General features: G+C 43.9%; 1 protein-coding gene across 1 annotated transcript in view; it reads left to right on the forward strand.

Annotated features, from left to right (window-relative positions):
* The window catches only part of ENAH (ENAH actin regulator), a 65,921-nt gene that overhangs the window by 29,761 nt on the left and 18,945 nt on the right, over positions 1-17,215 (forward strand). Inside the window, 2 exon segments of the mRNA XM_045587078.1 lie at positions 3,322-3,499; positions 17,095-17,106. Coding sequence (XP_045443034.1) covers positions 3,322-3,499; positions 17,095-17,106 — 190 coding nt within the window.

The following is a 17,215-nucleotide window of genomic DNA, read 5'->3' on the forward strand; positions in this document are numbered from 1 at the left end:
CCTGTGGACTGAAAGGTCCCGGGTGGGAAGTGTGCAAGAGGCAGCTGATCGATGTTTCTCTCTCATCGATGTTTCTGACTCTCTATCCCTCTCCCTTTCTCTCTGTAAAAAAATTAATAAAATATATTAAAAAATAATAATAATTATAAAGACGCCTGCACAAGGCAGGCAATTTCCAAATGAAAACATTGACTTTGTTTTTTTAAATATATTTTATTGATTTTTTTACAGAGAGGAAGGGAGAGAGAGAGCTAGAAACACCGATGAGAGAGAAACATCGATCAGCTGCCTCCTGGCATATCCCGCTACTGGGGGTGTGCCCGCAACCAAGGTCCATGCCCTTGACTGGTATCGAACCTGGGACCCTTGAGTCCACAGGCCGACGCTCTATCCACTGAGCCACACCGATTAGGGCGAAAACATTGAGATCTTTATCCATAAGATAAGTAAGCTGTCCGGTGACTTTATAGTTTTTGACAAATAGAGTGTTTTTTAAAATGTTTGTAAATTTGGAAACACTTCTAAATAATCCGCGACACTCATACGAAAGCATTCTGAAGATTAGAAAATGTTTAGAAAGAAAGTGCTTAGCCCTAAGTGACAAGATCTTATATATAGGAACCTGTGGGACGTCTAAGCTGTCCTTCGCTGGGCAAAATCCTAATGACATATAATGAGCTTTAGGGGGAAGCAGAAGGGAACACTAAGAATAAATAGAACTTGTTAACACAGAAGCTGCCCTACTGAACAGAAAAATTGGCAGCATCAAGCAGGAAAAAAACAAGTTATAAATAAATAATATTAGGATTGGAAAAGAGATGTAGATATGCTAAGAAAATAAGTTATGGGAAGATATTTTGAATAGCTTTATGCCCATCACCAGTCAGGGCACCTTGTGTCAGTTTTGAAAGAGGAAACTGAGAAACTAAGCAGGTTTGGGGCCGAGTCAGGGGACTAGGAGAGCCGGCATGGGAGTGAGGCCCTGCGAATGAGGGAGGGTAGCCGCACAGGCCATGAGAGGAAGGGAGAAGGTATGGTTTGGGACCCAGAGTCCCTCCCATATGTTCGGGAGAAGTTTGACTCAGAATTAGTCCGGCCCTCTCCATTACTTTTGGATGAAGGTGATTTAAGACTGTCCACTACCCTAGCTGTTTGCCAAAAGCCAATGTACATTTCCCCCGGGAGGGTTTTGGGGAAAATATCATCATCGTAGGCCTCAACATTTCCTTAAAATTGTCCACATGCAGTGTCTGGCACTCAGTCAGAATACCCAGGCTCACGAGGAGAGAGGAGAAAGAAACAGCAACAGACAGACAGGCCCCTGGGATCTAGTTAATGGAATGATCAGGAAGTGACTGTAAAGTAACGACGCTTAGTACATTCAGGGAAATACAAGACAGATTGAGGATTTCAGCAGAGAACTGGATCCTTGAAAAAAAAAAAAAAAAAGAAGAACAAAATGGAAATTTAAGGCCTGGGGCTGGGATGGGTTGGAACAGATGCAGGGGGAACAAAGGGGACATATAATACTTTCAACAATAAAGATTAAAAAAAACAAAAATCAGCTGAAACCGGTTTGGCTCAGTGGATCGAGCGTTGGCCTGTGGACTGAAAGGTCCCAGGTTTGATTCCGGTCAAAGGCATGTACCTTGGTTGCAAGCACATCCCCGGTGGAGGGTGTGCAAGAGGCGGCTGATCGATGTCTCTCTCTCATCTATGTTTCTATGTCTCTATCCTTCTCTCTTTCTCTCTGTAAAAAAATCAATAAAATATATACTTTCTAAAAAATAATAAATAAATAAATCAAAATATAAAATAACTGCTGTTAATAACTCAGAGGTGGTGTTTATTTGTGTGTGTGTGTGTGTGTGTGTGTGTGTGTGTGTGTTTAACAACCCATTAGAAATAGCTAAAAAGAATTAGTAAACCGAAATAGAGGTCAGAAAAAAAAAAATTCAGCCTGAAGCTAAGATAATCAGAGAGAAATATGTAACCCACGAGGAGCGTAGGGGAGACATAAGGAAGTACAGTGAGAAGGTGGGTAGAGTCTGTTCCGTCAGAGTCCCAGAGGAGAGGAGAGACGGGGCCAGGACAGGGACTGAGGAGAGAATGAACACGCATTTTCTTTCTTTTCTTTTTTTAAAATATATTTTATTGATTTTGTACCGAGAGGAAGGGAGAGAGATAGAGTTAGAAACATCGATGAGAGAGAGTCATCGACCAGCTGCCTCTTGCACACCCCCCACTGGGGATATGCCCGCAACCAAGGTACATGCCCTTGACCGGAATCGAACCCGGGACCTTCCAGTCCCCAAGCCGACGCTCTATCCATTGAGCCAAACCGGTTTCAGCTGAACACGCATTTTCAAAAGGGATGGAATCAGTACCAAGAAAACCCTGTAGAAACCCCATCGTGTTGAAATTGTAAACGAAATCCAAGGCGAAACTCTCCAGCTGTCCTTGGACATCCGATACCTTCCAAGTAGCAACCATCAACGGTCAGCTGACTTCTCCATAGAATCCAGCGCTGGGAGGCAGGGAGCTTCAAATGACTGTAAGGAAGTGAGTGACCACTTAACATTTCCTACCTAACACAAATATTCTTAAAAAAATGAGGGTGAGCCGAAACCGGTTTGGCTCAGTGGATAGAGTGTCAGCCTGTGGACTGAGGGGGTCCTAGGTTCGATTCTGGCCAAGGGCATCATGTATCTCGGTTGCCAGCACATCCACGGTGGGGACTGTGCAGGAGGCAGCTGGTTGATGTTTCTCTCTCATCGATGTTTCTGACTATCCCTCTTCTTTCCTCTCCATAAAAAATATCAGTAAAATATTTCTTTAAAAAAAAAAAAATGAGGGTGAAATAAAGATACTTCCTGACAGAAAAAAAATGGAAAGACTTCCTCGCCAGATCTACAGTGGAAGAAATTCTTCAGGTTCAAAAAAAACGGTCCCAACAAAATCTTGAGGAGGGCAGAGGACTTAAAAAGCACCAGAAAGCATATAAGTGTTGATCTTATGGACTGTACAAAACTAAAAATAGTGCTTTATGGGGTCTAAAATACATGGAGCATGGAAATCCTATACAATAAAAGTCTAATATGCTAATGGACGGAATGGTGGATGGTGGAATGACTGGTTGCTATGATGCGTGTTGACCACCAGGGGGCAGACGCTCGACACAGGAGCTTCCCCCCTGGTGGTCAGAGGTGGTGTCACAGCGCTAAGGGTGAATGAGTGAATACTGCTTCAATCAGGATTTTTGACTTTGTGAGTGTTGCCATGTGTCAGCTTGACTCTAAATAAAGAATTTCTGTCTTTCAGGTGGTGATTAACTGTGCCATTCCTAAAGGGTTGAAGTACAATCAAGCTACACAGACCTTCCACCAGTGGCGAGACGCTAGACAGGTGTACGGTCTCAACTTTGGCAGCAAAGAGGATGCCAATGTCTTTGCGAGTGCCATGATGCATGCCTTAGAAGTGTTGAATTCGCAGGAAGCAGGTAAGGGGCCCTCGGCTGACTTGTTTTCTTGAACTGAAGTGCCATCTCTCTCCGATAACACAGACCTTTTCTGACCAACTTGTAAATCATGCATGTATGTGAAGTTATTCTTGAACTTCTCGTGTTCTTTGCAGAGATGTGGACTTTTTATTGGTTGATGTAAAGATGGATTCCGGAAGGATAGTTGTATGAGTTTGGTTCATTGGTCATTTTTTTTTTAATCATATATTTATTGATTTCAGAGAGGAAGGGAGAAGGAGAGAGAGAGAGAGAGAAACATCCATGATGAGAGAGAATCATGGATGGGCTGCCTCCTGCACGCCCCATACTGGGAATTAAGCCCGCAATCCAGGCATGTGCCCTTGGCCGGAATCGAACCTGGGACCCTTCAGTCCACAGGCTGATGCTCTATCCACTGAGCCAAGCTGGCTAGGGCTTCATTGGTCATTTTTAAATGCTTTCGTTGGAAAGCGACCTAGATCTGTTCCTCCTCCTTTAAAACCTCAACTTCGGTGGCAAGGACGAGGCCCAGAGACGATGCAGTAATCAGAATTATGCCCATTTGTCTTCACCTCAGATTTTATGAAGTGACCCGTGGTTTCTGAAGCATGTTTTTTAGCCACTACGGAGGCCTTGAACCTCAAGTAGGACGAGGTCCCCTGCATCCCAGTCATGAACTATTTGATTCTGAAAGTTGTTTCACAATTTTAGGAGCGCCTTCAGGTGGTATTAGCTGTGAATTGCATCTCCCCTGACTGCATGGTGGTTAGACAGCAATGTAGAAATAATACACTTAATAAAAATAAAAAAAAACCTTTAGGTTTTAAGACTGTATATGTGTCAGAGAGGGACTCTATTTTTGTTTAAAGAACAGAAAAAAGAAATACACCAATGTGTTTGTTCTCTTTGGGGAGATCACTTTCATTATCAGCAAACAAATGCTATATATAAAACAATGACAACTGTGATTACTCTCGCCTGCACCGTGTATTTCATAGTGACCCATAGGACATAAATATTCCATGAACAAAATGTATGTATTTTTTAAAGGAATGACTTCTATACTCAGTTGACATTTTGTGGAAGGCAGAGAATTTTGAAACCCGTTACAGACGCATTCAATTTTATTTATTCCTTCCCTCGTTGTAAAAAGGATAGAAACTTCCAGCCCATTTGCTAATTTATTTCAAATGTGAATTTCGCTGCAAGAAGGCATTTTTGGAAGCTTGCTGGAAGTCATGTGTTGTGCCTATCGATGTTTTTCATTAGATCTCCTTTGAGCAAATTAACATCTCTACAAATAATTTGTGCACAGCTCTCATATGTTATCTGGTTTGAGAAGATAAGTGACTGAACTTCTCCTGGTTTGTCTGTAAGCCCAGAAAGATAGCATAGAAACGTCTGTACGTACGCAGTCTTGCGTGTAGATGACCCGAAGTCACTACTTATCCTACAGGCGTCAATATTGGATCAGTCTTCTGTCGTAGAATTGCTTTTCTGTCGCCCTAGTGTTATCATGGAGAAGAACCTAGAATTTAGTTCTTCATATCTTAACTACATAGTGAAAAAAAAATTAAAGGACCGAAGTTGAATCAGTATATGTATGACCAGCGTATTTGGCTTTCCCGTGTCTGGAACAAGGTAGCTTTTTAATTTCTAAACCTTCAGAAGAGTACTCACTACTATTAGGAGCGAAGTGTTACTGATGTAAAGTAGTTAAAATTGTTTAGTCGTCAGTTGTTGTTTTTTAACCAAATGGAGAGGTTTTTTTTTTTTTTATCTGTCAGGATGGAGTAATACAGATGTGCTTTCAACATGAACATGCTAATGCATGTTTTTTTCCTCTGGCCTTGATATTTTTAAGTAAATGAGTCTTAATGGGGAGAGACTCAATTACATTTCTCTGTGATTTCCACGTTGTACGACATTCGGCAAATGGGAAAATCACCCACCCTCACTGGCTACACAAGCATTTTGAAAAGGCAAAAAAAAAAAAAAAATGTTCTAGATTCCTCTTAGATTATTTGGAGCCACAGGGCCCTGCTCTGTCACAACCTCAGCCTGTCCTACTGTGTGCTGAAGACAGAGAGAGAGAGGGGGGTGAAGAAGTTGGTCCATCCTTGTCATCTCCGTGAGTCATGGCCCAAGTCCATGGTCGGCAAACTGCGGCTCGCGAGCCACATGCGGCTCTTGGGCCCCCTGAGTGTGGCTCTTCCACAGAATACCACGGCCTGGGCGAGTCTGTGTGGAAGACGTGGCATTAGGAGACGTTGAAGTTTAAAAAACGTGGCTCTCCAAAGACATGTCGATTGTTGTCCTGTGGATCGTTGGCTCTGTGGACTCATGAGTTTGCCGGCCCCTGGCCCAGGTCATTGGCAAAGAGGCTTTTGGATTCATCGCTGTTTCATGAGAGAAAACAAAGCCGTGGGTGGGCGTTTTTCATAGTCTGATCTCTTTAGAAAACGACGTTTCCTGAATTACTGTAGGTGAAACACTAATTTCTGATTAAAAAAAAAAATTGTATTGATTTCAGAGAGGAAGGGAGAGGGAGAGAGAGAGAGATAGAAGCATCAGGGATGAGAGAGAATCATTGGTTGGCTGCCTCTTCCAAGCTCCCTACCGGGGATCCAGCCCACAGCCCTGGCCTGTGCCCTCGACCGGAATCGAACCCCGAGGGACCCTTCCGTCTGCAGGCCGACGCTCTATCCACGGAGCCAAACCAGCCAGGGCCGGTTTCTGATTTCTGATGCCATTCACTGGTTTGGAAGTGGAAGCCTGGGAGGAGATCAATGCTAAGAATCAGAACGGTCCATGGGGAAGGACTGGCGTTTTTCTGTAAGAATCCATGGAGCTCTACCCCAGGCTCATCTTACAGGCCCCCTCCCCCCACCTACACAAACATACCGAGATCTGGGCCCTCCCACCGCTGTTGGCTATGGGCTCCCAGCCAGTTCCTGGCTAAGGCCACCCATTGTCCGCCTGCCAAAGCCAAGTTCAAAAAGGTGCACCTCCGTGTCTCCTCCCTGAACAAATACCCCGTTTCCCCGAAAATAAGACAGTGTCTTATATTAATTTTTGCTCCCAAAGATGCTCTAGGTCTTATTTTCAGGGCATGCCTTATTTTTCCACGAAGAAGAATACGGCACACATTTATTGTTAAATGAAAATAAAGGAAATGTATTACCTGTATACGGTACGGTAGTGCGGTAGTTGTCAACACAAACCAGACAAACTGTGAATCTTACAGGATCAAGAATTGACTCATTTATTCAATGACAATCATGTCATCATCTCCTGGAACATCATCATCACAATCCAATTCCTGGATTTCCTGGTGAATTTCTTGTGACTCCATTTCTTTCAGAATCGGTGGACCAGATCTCTCGTGTTTAGCAATAGCATTCTGAGACAGAGCCTGGGGGGGGTGCTTATTTTTGGGGGGATGCCTTATATTTCACTCAGAAGGAAACCTGTAAGTAGGTCTTCTTTTCGGGGAAACACGGTAACAGGCCCAACACGTCTGCGACCAGAAGCGAGAGAGACACTTGCTCGTGGCGATAAAGCAGCTGCAGATACTCGCCTCTCCTGCTTCTGAGTGTCTTCCCGCTTTCTAAAACCATTTCCTTTTTCATAGCGAATTGCTTCTTTTTATTGTGCTATGAGGGGGGGGGTCACGTCCATATTGCCCATTGAACGTTGGTTGGTCCTTGGTGATTTTCAGACTTTTTAAAAAAAGTCACGGGCACTTTTGTTCCAAGAATGTTTTCAGAAGTTGGGCGCATAAAATAGGGAGAGACAAAAAGGGGGATCTTCTCTGGGTGATGGGGAGGGTGTGGGGGCGAGTCCATGGCCACTGAGGCACGTGGGCGTCTCCAGAGCAGGATTTGAACGCCACCAACCTATCTTTTTTTTTTTTTTTTTTTTTTACCAAAACCAATAATTCCCCAATTCTCTCTCCCTCACTCCCTTCCTTCCTAAATCCTCTAAATCCTCAAACACGTTCTTTAATAAAATGAGTGAAAAAGCAGCGTCCTTTGGGCTCCTTGTGCTGACCTTTGCCAGGTGCTCCATACGCGTTTACTATTTCCATTTCTCAGGGAAAAAGGGTGGGTGGCAGACCTGTTTGCCTTGGCTTTATTTTTTTAACTCGCTGCGCAGTCGCCGAACAGCCTGGAAAGTACGGGAGGTACCAACTCCAGTGAGTTATATTTGGCATTTAAGAAACAAAAATCACATGTTGTACCATTTTTGTATTTTTTTTTTTAGGAGTCGAAGTAGTGTTTTTCCTTTCATACCAAATGCTCCCAGTTTATCTGTTTCCTTTTGCCTAATGGAGCGGTGGGCTAGATTTTGAACAAGCGCATTCAGAAGGCTTTGTTCAGACTGACATTCGGGATTTCCGTGTTATTTATCCAGGACATGGAGAGCCTTGGTGCAGGTGACAGGGAAGGGTTACATAGATGATAAAGTCCGTCCTTGCGGTGATGGGTAGAGGTCACCATGCTTCATTTTGGAAAAGGTGGACGTCATTTGAAGGCAGGAAATGATTTTTTTTTTTTAATATATATTTTTATTGATTTTCTTACAGAGAGGATATTCTTACAGATGTTCCTATCTGAAGGGTCCCAGGTTCGATTCCGGTCAAGGGCATGGACCTTGGTTGCGGGCACATCCCCGGTGGTGGGTTGTGCAGGAGGCAGCTGATCGATGTTTCTCACCGATGTTTCTAGCTCTCTATCCCTCTCTCTTCCTCTCTGTAAAAAAATCAATTAAAAAATGTTTACAAAAAAAAACCCCAGAAAACAAACAAAAAACTATTATAAAATTTAAAATATTTTTAATTTCACAAAGTACACGTGGGCACCGTCGCTTTAGACAGAAGTTGCTTCTCGGTGTGGCTGGGGAGGTGCCTGAGCTTGGGTGCGGTGAGCGGGAGGAGGAGGGCCGGGCGCCAGGCTCCCATGGAGAGGCAAGCTCTGTCCTGGTGTAACTGGGACAGGCTGGTCCTCTGGCCCCGGCCTGAACCGACGGGCATTCAGAGCCCGGCCTTGGCAGCGCCTCTGGCTTCCTTCCCGCTGAGATGCTCGCCTTCCCAGCCTCCCCTCCCCTCCCCTCCCCTAGCCTTCGGAGGGCACCGGGCCGGCTCTGCGTCCTCGCCCACGCTCGGTCACGGTCACGGTCAGGGTCATGGTCACGGTCGGTCACGGTCACGTTGGCATTATCGGCGGAGTCACTTCCTCCGCCGTGCACGTCCCGTTCTCTCCTCGGGAACCGGAGCCGCGCGGAGCTCCGCCTGACCAGCACTCCGGTCCCAGCACTGCGTTCTGTTCTGTTTGTTCTCGGCCGGAAGGGAGTCTGGTGCTTCCGGTGGTGCTTCTCACGAAAATGGAAGCAGAGAGGCCCAGAGACACAGAGACAGGGCCTCAGGTGCCACCCCCTGCGGTCATTTCTTGTAAGGTTTTCTGGAATGGGGAGGGGAAAGGCATGGAGATCCTTTTCAACGTGGTGTGTCATCACAGCACAGCACTCTATTATTCTTATTCTCTTCTTCTTCTTTTTTTTTTAATATTGATTTTTTTACAGAGAGGAAGGGAGAGGGATAGAGAGTTAGAAACATCCATGAGAGAGAAACATCCATCAGCTGCCTCCTGCACACCCCCTTCTGGGGATGTGCCCTCAACCAACGTACATGCCCTTGACCGGAATCGAACCCGGGACCGTTCAGTCCATAGGCCAATGTTCTATCCACTGAGCCAAACTGGTTTCGGCTATTCTTCTTATTATTATTGAGTTTTTCTTCTCGTGCCAGGCAGTTCAGCCATTCAGGGTACAATTCATGGTTTTAAGTGTTTTCACAGGGGCCCGCAGTAGGCACTGCTATCACTCTTTGAACATTCTCATCATGCCTGTGCCCTTAAGCCATTGTCACCACCCCACACCCAGACCCACTGCCAATTCCTCCACACGTCTCAGCTCCAGGCAACCACTACTTTACTTTCTGTCTCTGTAAGGACTGAGGATATACACACACACATACATACATACATATATATACACGCATATGTGTATGTATGTGAATATAAATAGTTATGTAGTATATATACTGAGTGGCCAGATGATGATGATCTCTGAACGCATAATAATATGGCCACTCCGTGTATATCCTATATAATAATATGCAAATGGTCCCCTCGACCAGGAGTTCGACCAGCAGGCTGGCCGGCCAACCGTCCATGTCCCTTCCCCCTGGCCAGGCTGGCCGGACCCCACCCATGCACGAATTCATGCACTGGGCCTCTAATATGTGTGCGCGTGTGTGAGTGTGTGTATTTATTTGCATGCACTGGGCCTCTAATAAGCGCACACACACACACACACACACACACAGATCATAATAATCTGGCCATAAGTCATACATAATACAGGATACATGGTATCCCCAAGAAAATGCTTATACTGGATTTAAAAAAAAGAAAAAAAGATTGAGCCAAAACCAGTGTGTCTCAGTGGATAGAGTGTCAGCCTGCGGACTGAAAGATCCCAGGTTCGATTCCGGTCAAGGGCATGTGCCTTGGTTGCGGGCACATCCCCAATAGGGGGTGAGCAGGAGGCAGCTGACCCATGATTCTCTCTCATCGATGTTTCTGACTCTCTATCCCTCTCCCTTCCTCTCTATAAAAAAATCAATAAAAATATATTTAAAAAATAAAAAAAAAGAGAGAAATGAACCCCCAGCACAGGACTCTTGCAAAGTGAGGGGAGCTGATGGCGATGGCCATCTTTCTTTCTCCTTCAGTCTACATACATGGTCAACGCTGCTTTTTTTATTCACAATCCTCAGTTCCTGTGTTTCTCCAGGGATCGTCCTGCTTTATCTTGGTCCGAAGCCAGTTTTCAGAGGGCTCTCTTATTGGGAGAAAAAAAAAAGCCCTTTCTCGGTGAAATGGGAGCTCTGTGGACCATGATGCTGAAGTGCATTCTGCTGTGTGGCCACCTTGCTGAGCTGGCTTGTCTGCACGGGGGATGCTCTTTCCCCAGATCCCGCCCTCCTCCCTCGCATTGATCAGAAGCAGGAAATGCTGTTAGGGGCGATGAATAATTTATTTATATCTCTGGGAAATGCCAACCCAAGCAGCCGGTCTCGGGATGATTGAGATCAGTATTTGTCTCACGCGATGGGGAGAAGTGAAAGTGGTGGAAGGAAGGTGCTTAGAGAGAGAGGACCAGACGCAAGCATGGCCCGCGCTGGTGTCCTCTGGGACAGGATTGGGAATTTCTGGTTTCACGTGGCTTGTCTCATGCAGTAACCATGGTGGTGTCCCTGCCTGGTGGTCGTCGGCAGCTGACTTTTTTTTTTTTTTTTGCCAAAATGATCGGTGATGGACCGAGGTCCTTCCTCTGCTGCCAGAGACGAGACCACGTCTCGGGTTTTTCTTGTAAGTTTTTATATTTGCCTTTCCGTTCCCCTCTCCCTGTGAAACGTGAATGAAAGGGACCGAAAAGGGGTAAAACTTGAAGACCAGCAGGCATGTTGATTTTGTAGTGGCTTTGTAGAGGTAGACGTTGGCAAATATGGGTAAGGCAGAGATTCTTAAAGTTTACATTTAAAATGGGATGGTTGAGAAATCTCTCAGTGGCTCATCTCTTTTGGGGTCGATCTAATTTGTTGGGTAGCTGTTGTATAGGTATGTGTATGGTCTTTTTGTTGTTGTCATTACTGTCAATATTGTGCATGTGACTTTAATAACAGGTTGGGTGGTTGGAAGTCCTTAGCAAAGGGGACATTTATTAGTCTTTATTTTCTTTGTGTTTGAGAATACCCGCTGAAACGTAGTTTTAAAAACAAGATGGATCCTTAATTGGGCTCCAGGAACTCTCATTTTTAAATGTGATGAAGACATCCTGAAGGTTAAGAGGTATCACCATTTCCAGGTGTGCATTCTTTAAATATCAATTTGTTTGGGTCCGATTCTGTGCCAACTTCAGTTCGTGTAAATTATTTGAGGAATACAGTTTTAGAGGAAATCTAAAATACTGTCTTGTTTGCCTTTATGTAGACTTTTTTGAAGTCGATGTATTTGTAACTTGTTTATTGTTTCTGGTTAATAACAGTGGAAAAAAGAATTTTCCATGCTGAGAATTTCTATAGGATTTTATCAAATGTCGCTGATATACTAAAAGGAAAAAAAAATCTGTTCTTTTTTTTTTTTCCACTTCACTTTTGAATGATTTTATATAAGCCCTTTTCATAAATTATCACCTCTTCTCATTGAATTATGTCTCATAAAGAAAATTACTTCATTCATGCTTAAGGTAAATTTTAACGTAGGTAGCCTAAATATTAAAGGGCTATTTGATGTGGCCACATATTTTAAGAATACCTTGTCAAATATGTGTACATATATACTACTGAGAGGAGAAAAAAACAAACCAAGAAAATGTGGCTTGGCAAAACAATGAATAGTTTTGATATTTTCCAAAATGGAAAGCAAACGAAGATACTCTTATTTCATATCAGTGATTCTAAAACACTTGACTTGCTGTAGGCTGCTTATAATGGCTTTGGTCTTTTTCCCACTAGTAGAAATGAGTATTTCTCGTGTTAAGTTGAACAATTTCCCATTAAAAATAAATAAATAAATAAAAATTTTCCAGTTGCCAATACTAAAAGAGAGGGTAGATACCATGAAATTCCCTCTCATGGCCAGAGATCCTGACTTCCTGTACCGCAGCTTTATTTACTTTTTAAAATATAACGGTCATGCATACATCGATTGCACTCCCTGATGGTATAGCTCAGGAAATAACGAAGCTATACGTACCTCATTCGAACTGTGTGGCTAGCTGGCTTTCTTCCCCAAATAAGATGACCCACCACTTTTTAATTTTTACTTTTAAAATATATGTTATTGATTTTTTACAGAGAGGAGGGAGAAGGATAGAGAGCTAGAAACATAGATGAGAGAGGAACATTGATCAGCTGCCTCCTGCACCCCCCTACCTTCCCCCCACTAGAGATGTGCCCGCAACCAAGGTCCATGCCCTTGACCGGAATCGAACCTGGGACCCTTGAGTCCGCAGGCCGACGCTCTATCCACTGAGCCACACCGGTCAGGGCTATCCCCATCTCTTTTTGAGAAAGCTAAGGTCTGAGGGGTTACGTTGAGGAAATGACGGTGGTCCCAGAGGCGGGCCCAGGCGGGAAGGATGTTATAAAAAACCACGTTGAACCTCTCCAAGCGCCTTCTCGTCCGTATCAAGTTCTTCGGATGGCCCCCTGGTCCTTTGGAGCTTCTAACGCCCGGGTGTCTGTTGCAGCCCAGAGCAAGGTGGCTGGCAGCCAGGACAGCACTAATTTGGGATGTATGTTCTGTGGTAAGCTACGTTCTGTTTACATTCCTCTTCCCACGCCGTGCTTACATACTGATCGCACATCTCCATCCCTTTTCCTTCCCGAGAGCCATGGCTGGCTTTGTAGTTTCTGGGGAAATGCAGCCAGCTCCCTTTTTCTGTTGTTGTTTTTTCTTCATGTCATGATATTTGTTGTGGTTCACTTAGGCTATTTGGTCAGGTTTTGTTTTTAAAAAAATATATATTTTATTGATTTTCTACAGAGAGGAAGAGAGAGGGAGAGAGAGTTAGAAACACCGATGAGAGAGTCATCCATCAGCTGCCTCCTGCACACCCCCCACTGGGGATGTGCCCGCTACCAAGGTCCATGCCCTTGACCAGAATCGAACCTGGGACCTTTCAGTCCGCAGGCTGATGCTCTATCCACTGAGCCAAACCGGTGTCGGCTCCGGTCAGCTTTTGAATTGGCATCCCTGAGTAGCAAGGATTTATTTAGAATCGGGATCTTAAAGCTTCACTCCAACGAGAGTGGTTTTTTTTTGTTTATTTGTTTGTTTTTTCGTTTTCATTGTTAACTGTTTCGTTGGAGAGCTGTCTTTTCATTTGGGATGTAAGGGGGGAATGACATCCATCTTCCTATGGTTTGGGGGATGTCCACGTGCCTTCTGGGGAGGGAGCTTCTGCTGAACTTGAGTTTGTAAGGTGTGCAGGTTACCAGGCCAGGCGGATTTCTGACCCAGCGGCCTCCTTTTATTGGGTAGGGTAGGTATTTGTGGCTTAGGCGTGAGTTTAGGCGTTATGGGGCGCTTTCCGTCCCTCTCCTGTTCACAAGTGTGTGCATATATGTATACGTCACGTAGCCAACCCGAATTCCAGTTCATCAGATACACGCATATCCTTATCCTTACCCAGGCTGTATCTACACACACACACACACACACACACACACACACACACTTGTCTCACTTTTTTTTTTATCCTCATTTGATTCTAAAAACTTTCAGAAGGCAACTTTCAAATTTTAGAGCTTGCTTTTTTTTTTTTTTGACTTCTGTATACCTGGCCAGATTTTTAAACGAGAAATTATAAAATGATACACTGCTAAGTTTTTATACCAACAGTTCAACTGTGCACATAGGTACTTTACCCATGTGACTCAAAGTTTTTGATGCGATTCTCAGTATTCCTGGCATTGTTTCTTTACTCATGAAGAGAATCATTTTAAAATTTACTACGTATTTGTGCTGGTTTTGGCCAAGAAACGTGTGTCATGAATTTCCAAAAATGAAAAAAAATTCAAGTGTGTTTCTTGTTATATATTTTTAAAATATATATATATGTTATTGATTTTTTTACAGAGAGGAAGGGAGAGGGATAGAGAGTTAGAAACATCGATGAGAGAGAAACATTGACCAGCTGCCTCCTGCACACCCCTTAACTGGGGATGTGTCCGCAACCAAGGTACATGCCTTTGACCGGAATCAAACTTGAGACCGTGGAGTCCGCTCTATCCACTGAGCCAAACCGGTCAGGGCTCCTGTTATATTTAATGATAGGCCTGTTTGGCTCTTTATAAATCCCCCCATTTCCCCTCAGAATCCACAGTTATTGCAGATTAAGTTTCATCAATAACTTTAAAGTCTGAATTTTCTCTGCCTCCTCTGGATTTCTCCCAGGCCCTCTTTTGAATAAGCCATGGACGATTATTCCTATTTGTGTTTTTAGGACTTTAGTCTTTCTGGAAAACCTACTCGATGTTCTGTACTTGCTACTGAGTATGTTGAGTTCCCCCTGCAGAATAATAGAAAATAGTGCATTTTACCCAGTTGCAGACAGAGGATTGATCTAGCCTTAATGGACGTTGGTTTTTGTTTTTAAGTTGTAAAATCATGTGTTAAAAAGCAGATTTCATCCCCATTATTAACTTGAATTGTTACAAACAATATAATTTTTGTTTGGCTAAGCTTAAACTCAATTGTATTGTGTATAATCACACCTATTTGTCTTGTGGCCCTGCGTTTTGAAGTAAGCTGTGGCTAAGTGTGAGATGATATTCGTGAAAATGAAAATGGTGTAGTGAGTACAATGTGCTTTTAGCCAGAACTCCGTATCGAAGTCAAGGCTGAACTGCCATTCATTCGTTCCTGGCTCAGAGAGAGGATTTTGCTCTGACTTCCATCATTCGTACAATACCATTTCAGCGACACGGACACCTTTTCTTTATTAGAAATCGTAATTCACACGCTTTGCTATATGAATTCTAGCCAGGAAAAAATTAAGATCAACCATTGAGGTTTGGACGGTGGTAATAAGAGAGAAAACTAACCCTCAAATAGCTATTTTTTTATGATAATATTAGAGGCCTGGTGCACGAAATTCGTGCACTGGGGAGGGGGGGGAAGGGGGGTGTCCCTCAGCCCAGTCTGCACCCTCTCCAGTCTGGGGTCCCTTTCACAATCCAGGACTGCTGGCTCCCAACTGCTCATCTCCCTGCCTGCCAGCTTGATCACCCCCTAACCAATCCCCTGCCAGCCTGATCAATGCCTAACTGCTCCCCTGCCAGCCTGGTCGCCCCTAACTGCCCTCCCCTGCTGGCCATGTTGTGGTGGCCATCTTGAGCGAGGGCATGAGGGTCAGTTTGCATATTACCTCTATTATTATATAGGATCGTAGGAACGAGCAATGATCTCTCTGTTCTCTCTCTTTTTTTTTTTTTTTTTTCCCCAAAAGAGAACTGTTAACCCACACATGATGCGCCTAACACATTGTCCTTTGCCCACTGGTTAGGGAGGGACCTTGTCTGCAGTCTGGGGGGGGGGACACAGACCCCCCATGTAGGAATATTGTGCAGGAAGTGATGGTTATGTTCCAGGAAAGAAATACAGGCTGGGCGAGGAGGTGAGATGCCGTTGTGTACCTGAAGTTCGTCACTCACCTGGAACTCTCTTATCTCATGCCGATGACGTATTTATACCATTTCTAAGCGCGATTGGGGCTTGACAATATTGATGATGAGGAAGCAAACCCAACCCCCCAGATGGAGTATAGATATGGGGAAATGGCAAGGAGAACCCTTACCCTCTCCTGCCCCCCCATAAAAATGTGTGTTAAGGAGAGGAGGAAAAAATAAGTAGGTAAGTTCAGATCCAATTATTGTGGGTTGTTTTTTTTTAGAATTTATTATTATGTATGACGTTTGAATGAGCCTCGTTCTCCTGGTTGGGAAGTTTACTCCCCTAGTATAAAATACTTCGTGCTGTGACTTCGTATATGATAAGCGTTTACTTGAGAAGCACTTATTAACTTTTTTTTTTTTTTTTTTTTTTTTAATACTAGTTGTTTCCAAAACACTTTTACAACACCTGCTTAGGGGTGCTTGCTGGCACACGAGCTCATAGACATGTACAGCATGTCATTACCCATATATGTCTCCCCAAGAGTGGAAGATAGACTGCTTCTTGATTCTCTTGTTGAATGGATTCGATCTCAAAAGGGGTCTGTTGTAACCCTCGGCATTTATCTCATGTTGTGGCACATTTGGACAGAGACATGAAAACGTCCCGTAATTTAGTGGCATTCTTGACCGGATGCTAACCATAGGTCTGCCCCGTCCATGACAAGGAAGGATGGATGGCCATTACGGTTTCTCATGGCAGAAGCATGCGGATTCGAATGTGGGGCTGGCTCGTGTTTTTGTTGTTTTGTTTTGTTTTTGTTTTTTTAAACACCCCAGCTGAAAAGTGTGATGACCTCTGTTGCATTAAACATCCTGACAAATAGGTTAATTATATATTAAGCTTAGCCAATGTTTTGTTTTCATTTATTTTATTTTATTTATTTTTTAATTTTTATTTTTTAATATATTTTGTTGATTTTTTACAGAGAGGAAGGGAGAGAGATAGAGAGCTAGAAACGTCGATGAGAGAGAGTCATCGATCAGCTGCCTCTTGCACAGCCCCCACTGGGGATGTGCCCGCAACCAATGTACATGCCCTTGACCGGAATCGAACCTGGGACCTTCCAGTCCGCAGATCGACGCTCTACCATTGAGCCAAACCGGTTTCGGCATCATTTATTTTATTTCATTATTTTATTTTTTACCGGTGCTCAATGCCAGGCCATTAAAACGAGAAGGGTCGCTTTTACTGAGCACGCTTTATAACTGCGCTAGTCTGTATCCGTCTAGTAAGAAGGTTCTCACACGCTCTCTCTCTCTCTCTCTCTCTCCTGTTTTTCATTTCCAGTGTTCTATTTAGGTGAGTTTTGAATTCTGATTTTTCATTTTTTTTTTTTGAGTTCTCCACTTCATGAGCCGCTCCTCCTGGGAGAACGTGTCATTGTCTTCGAAATGTCAAGCTAAGACGC

The sequence above is a fragment of the Pipistrellus kuhlii genome, unplaced genomic scaffold (genome assembly GCF_014108245.1).
Source record: "Pipistrellus kuhlii isolate mPipKuh1 unplaced genomic scaffold, mPipKuh1.p scaffold_m20_p_25, whole genome shotgun sequence".
NCBI classification, from domain to species: domain Eukaryota; kingdom Metazoa; phylum Chordata; class Mammalia; order Chiroptera; family Vespertilionidae; genus Pipistrellus; species Pipistrellus kuhlii.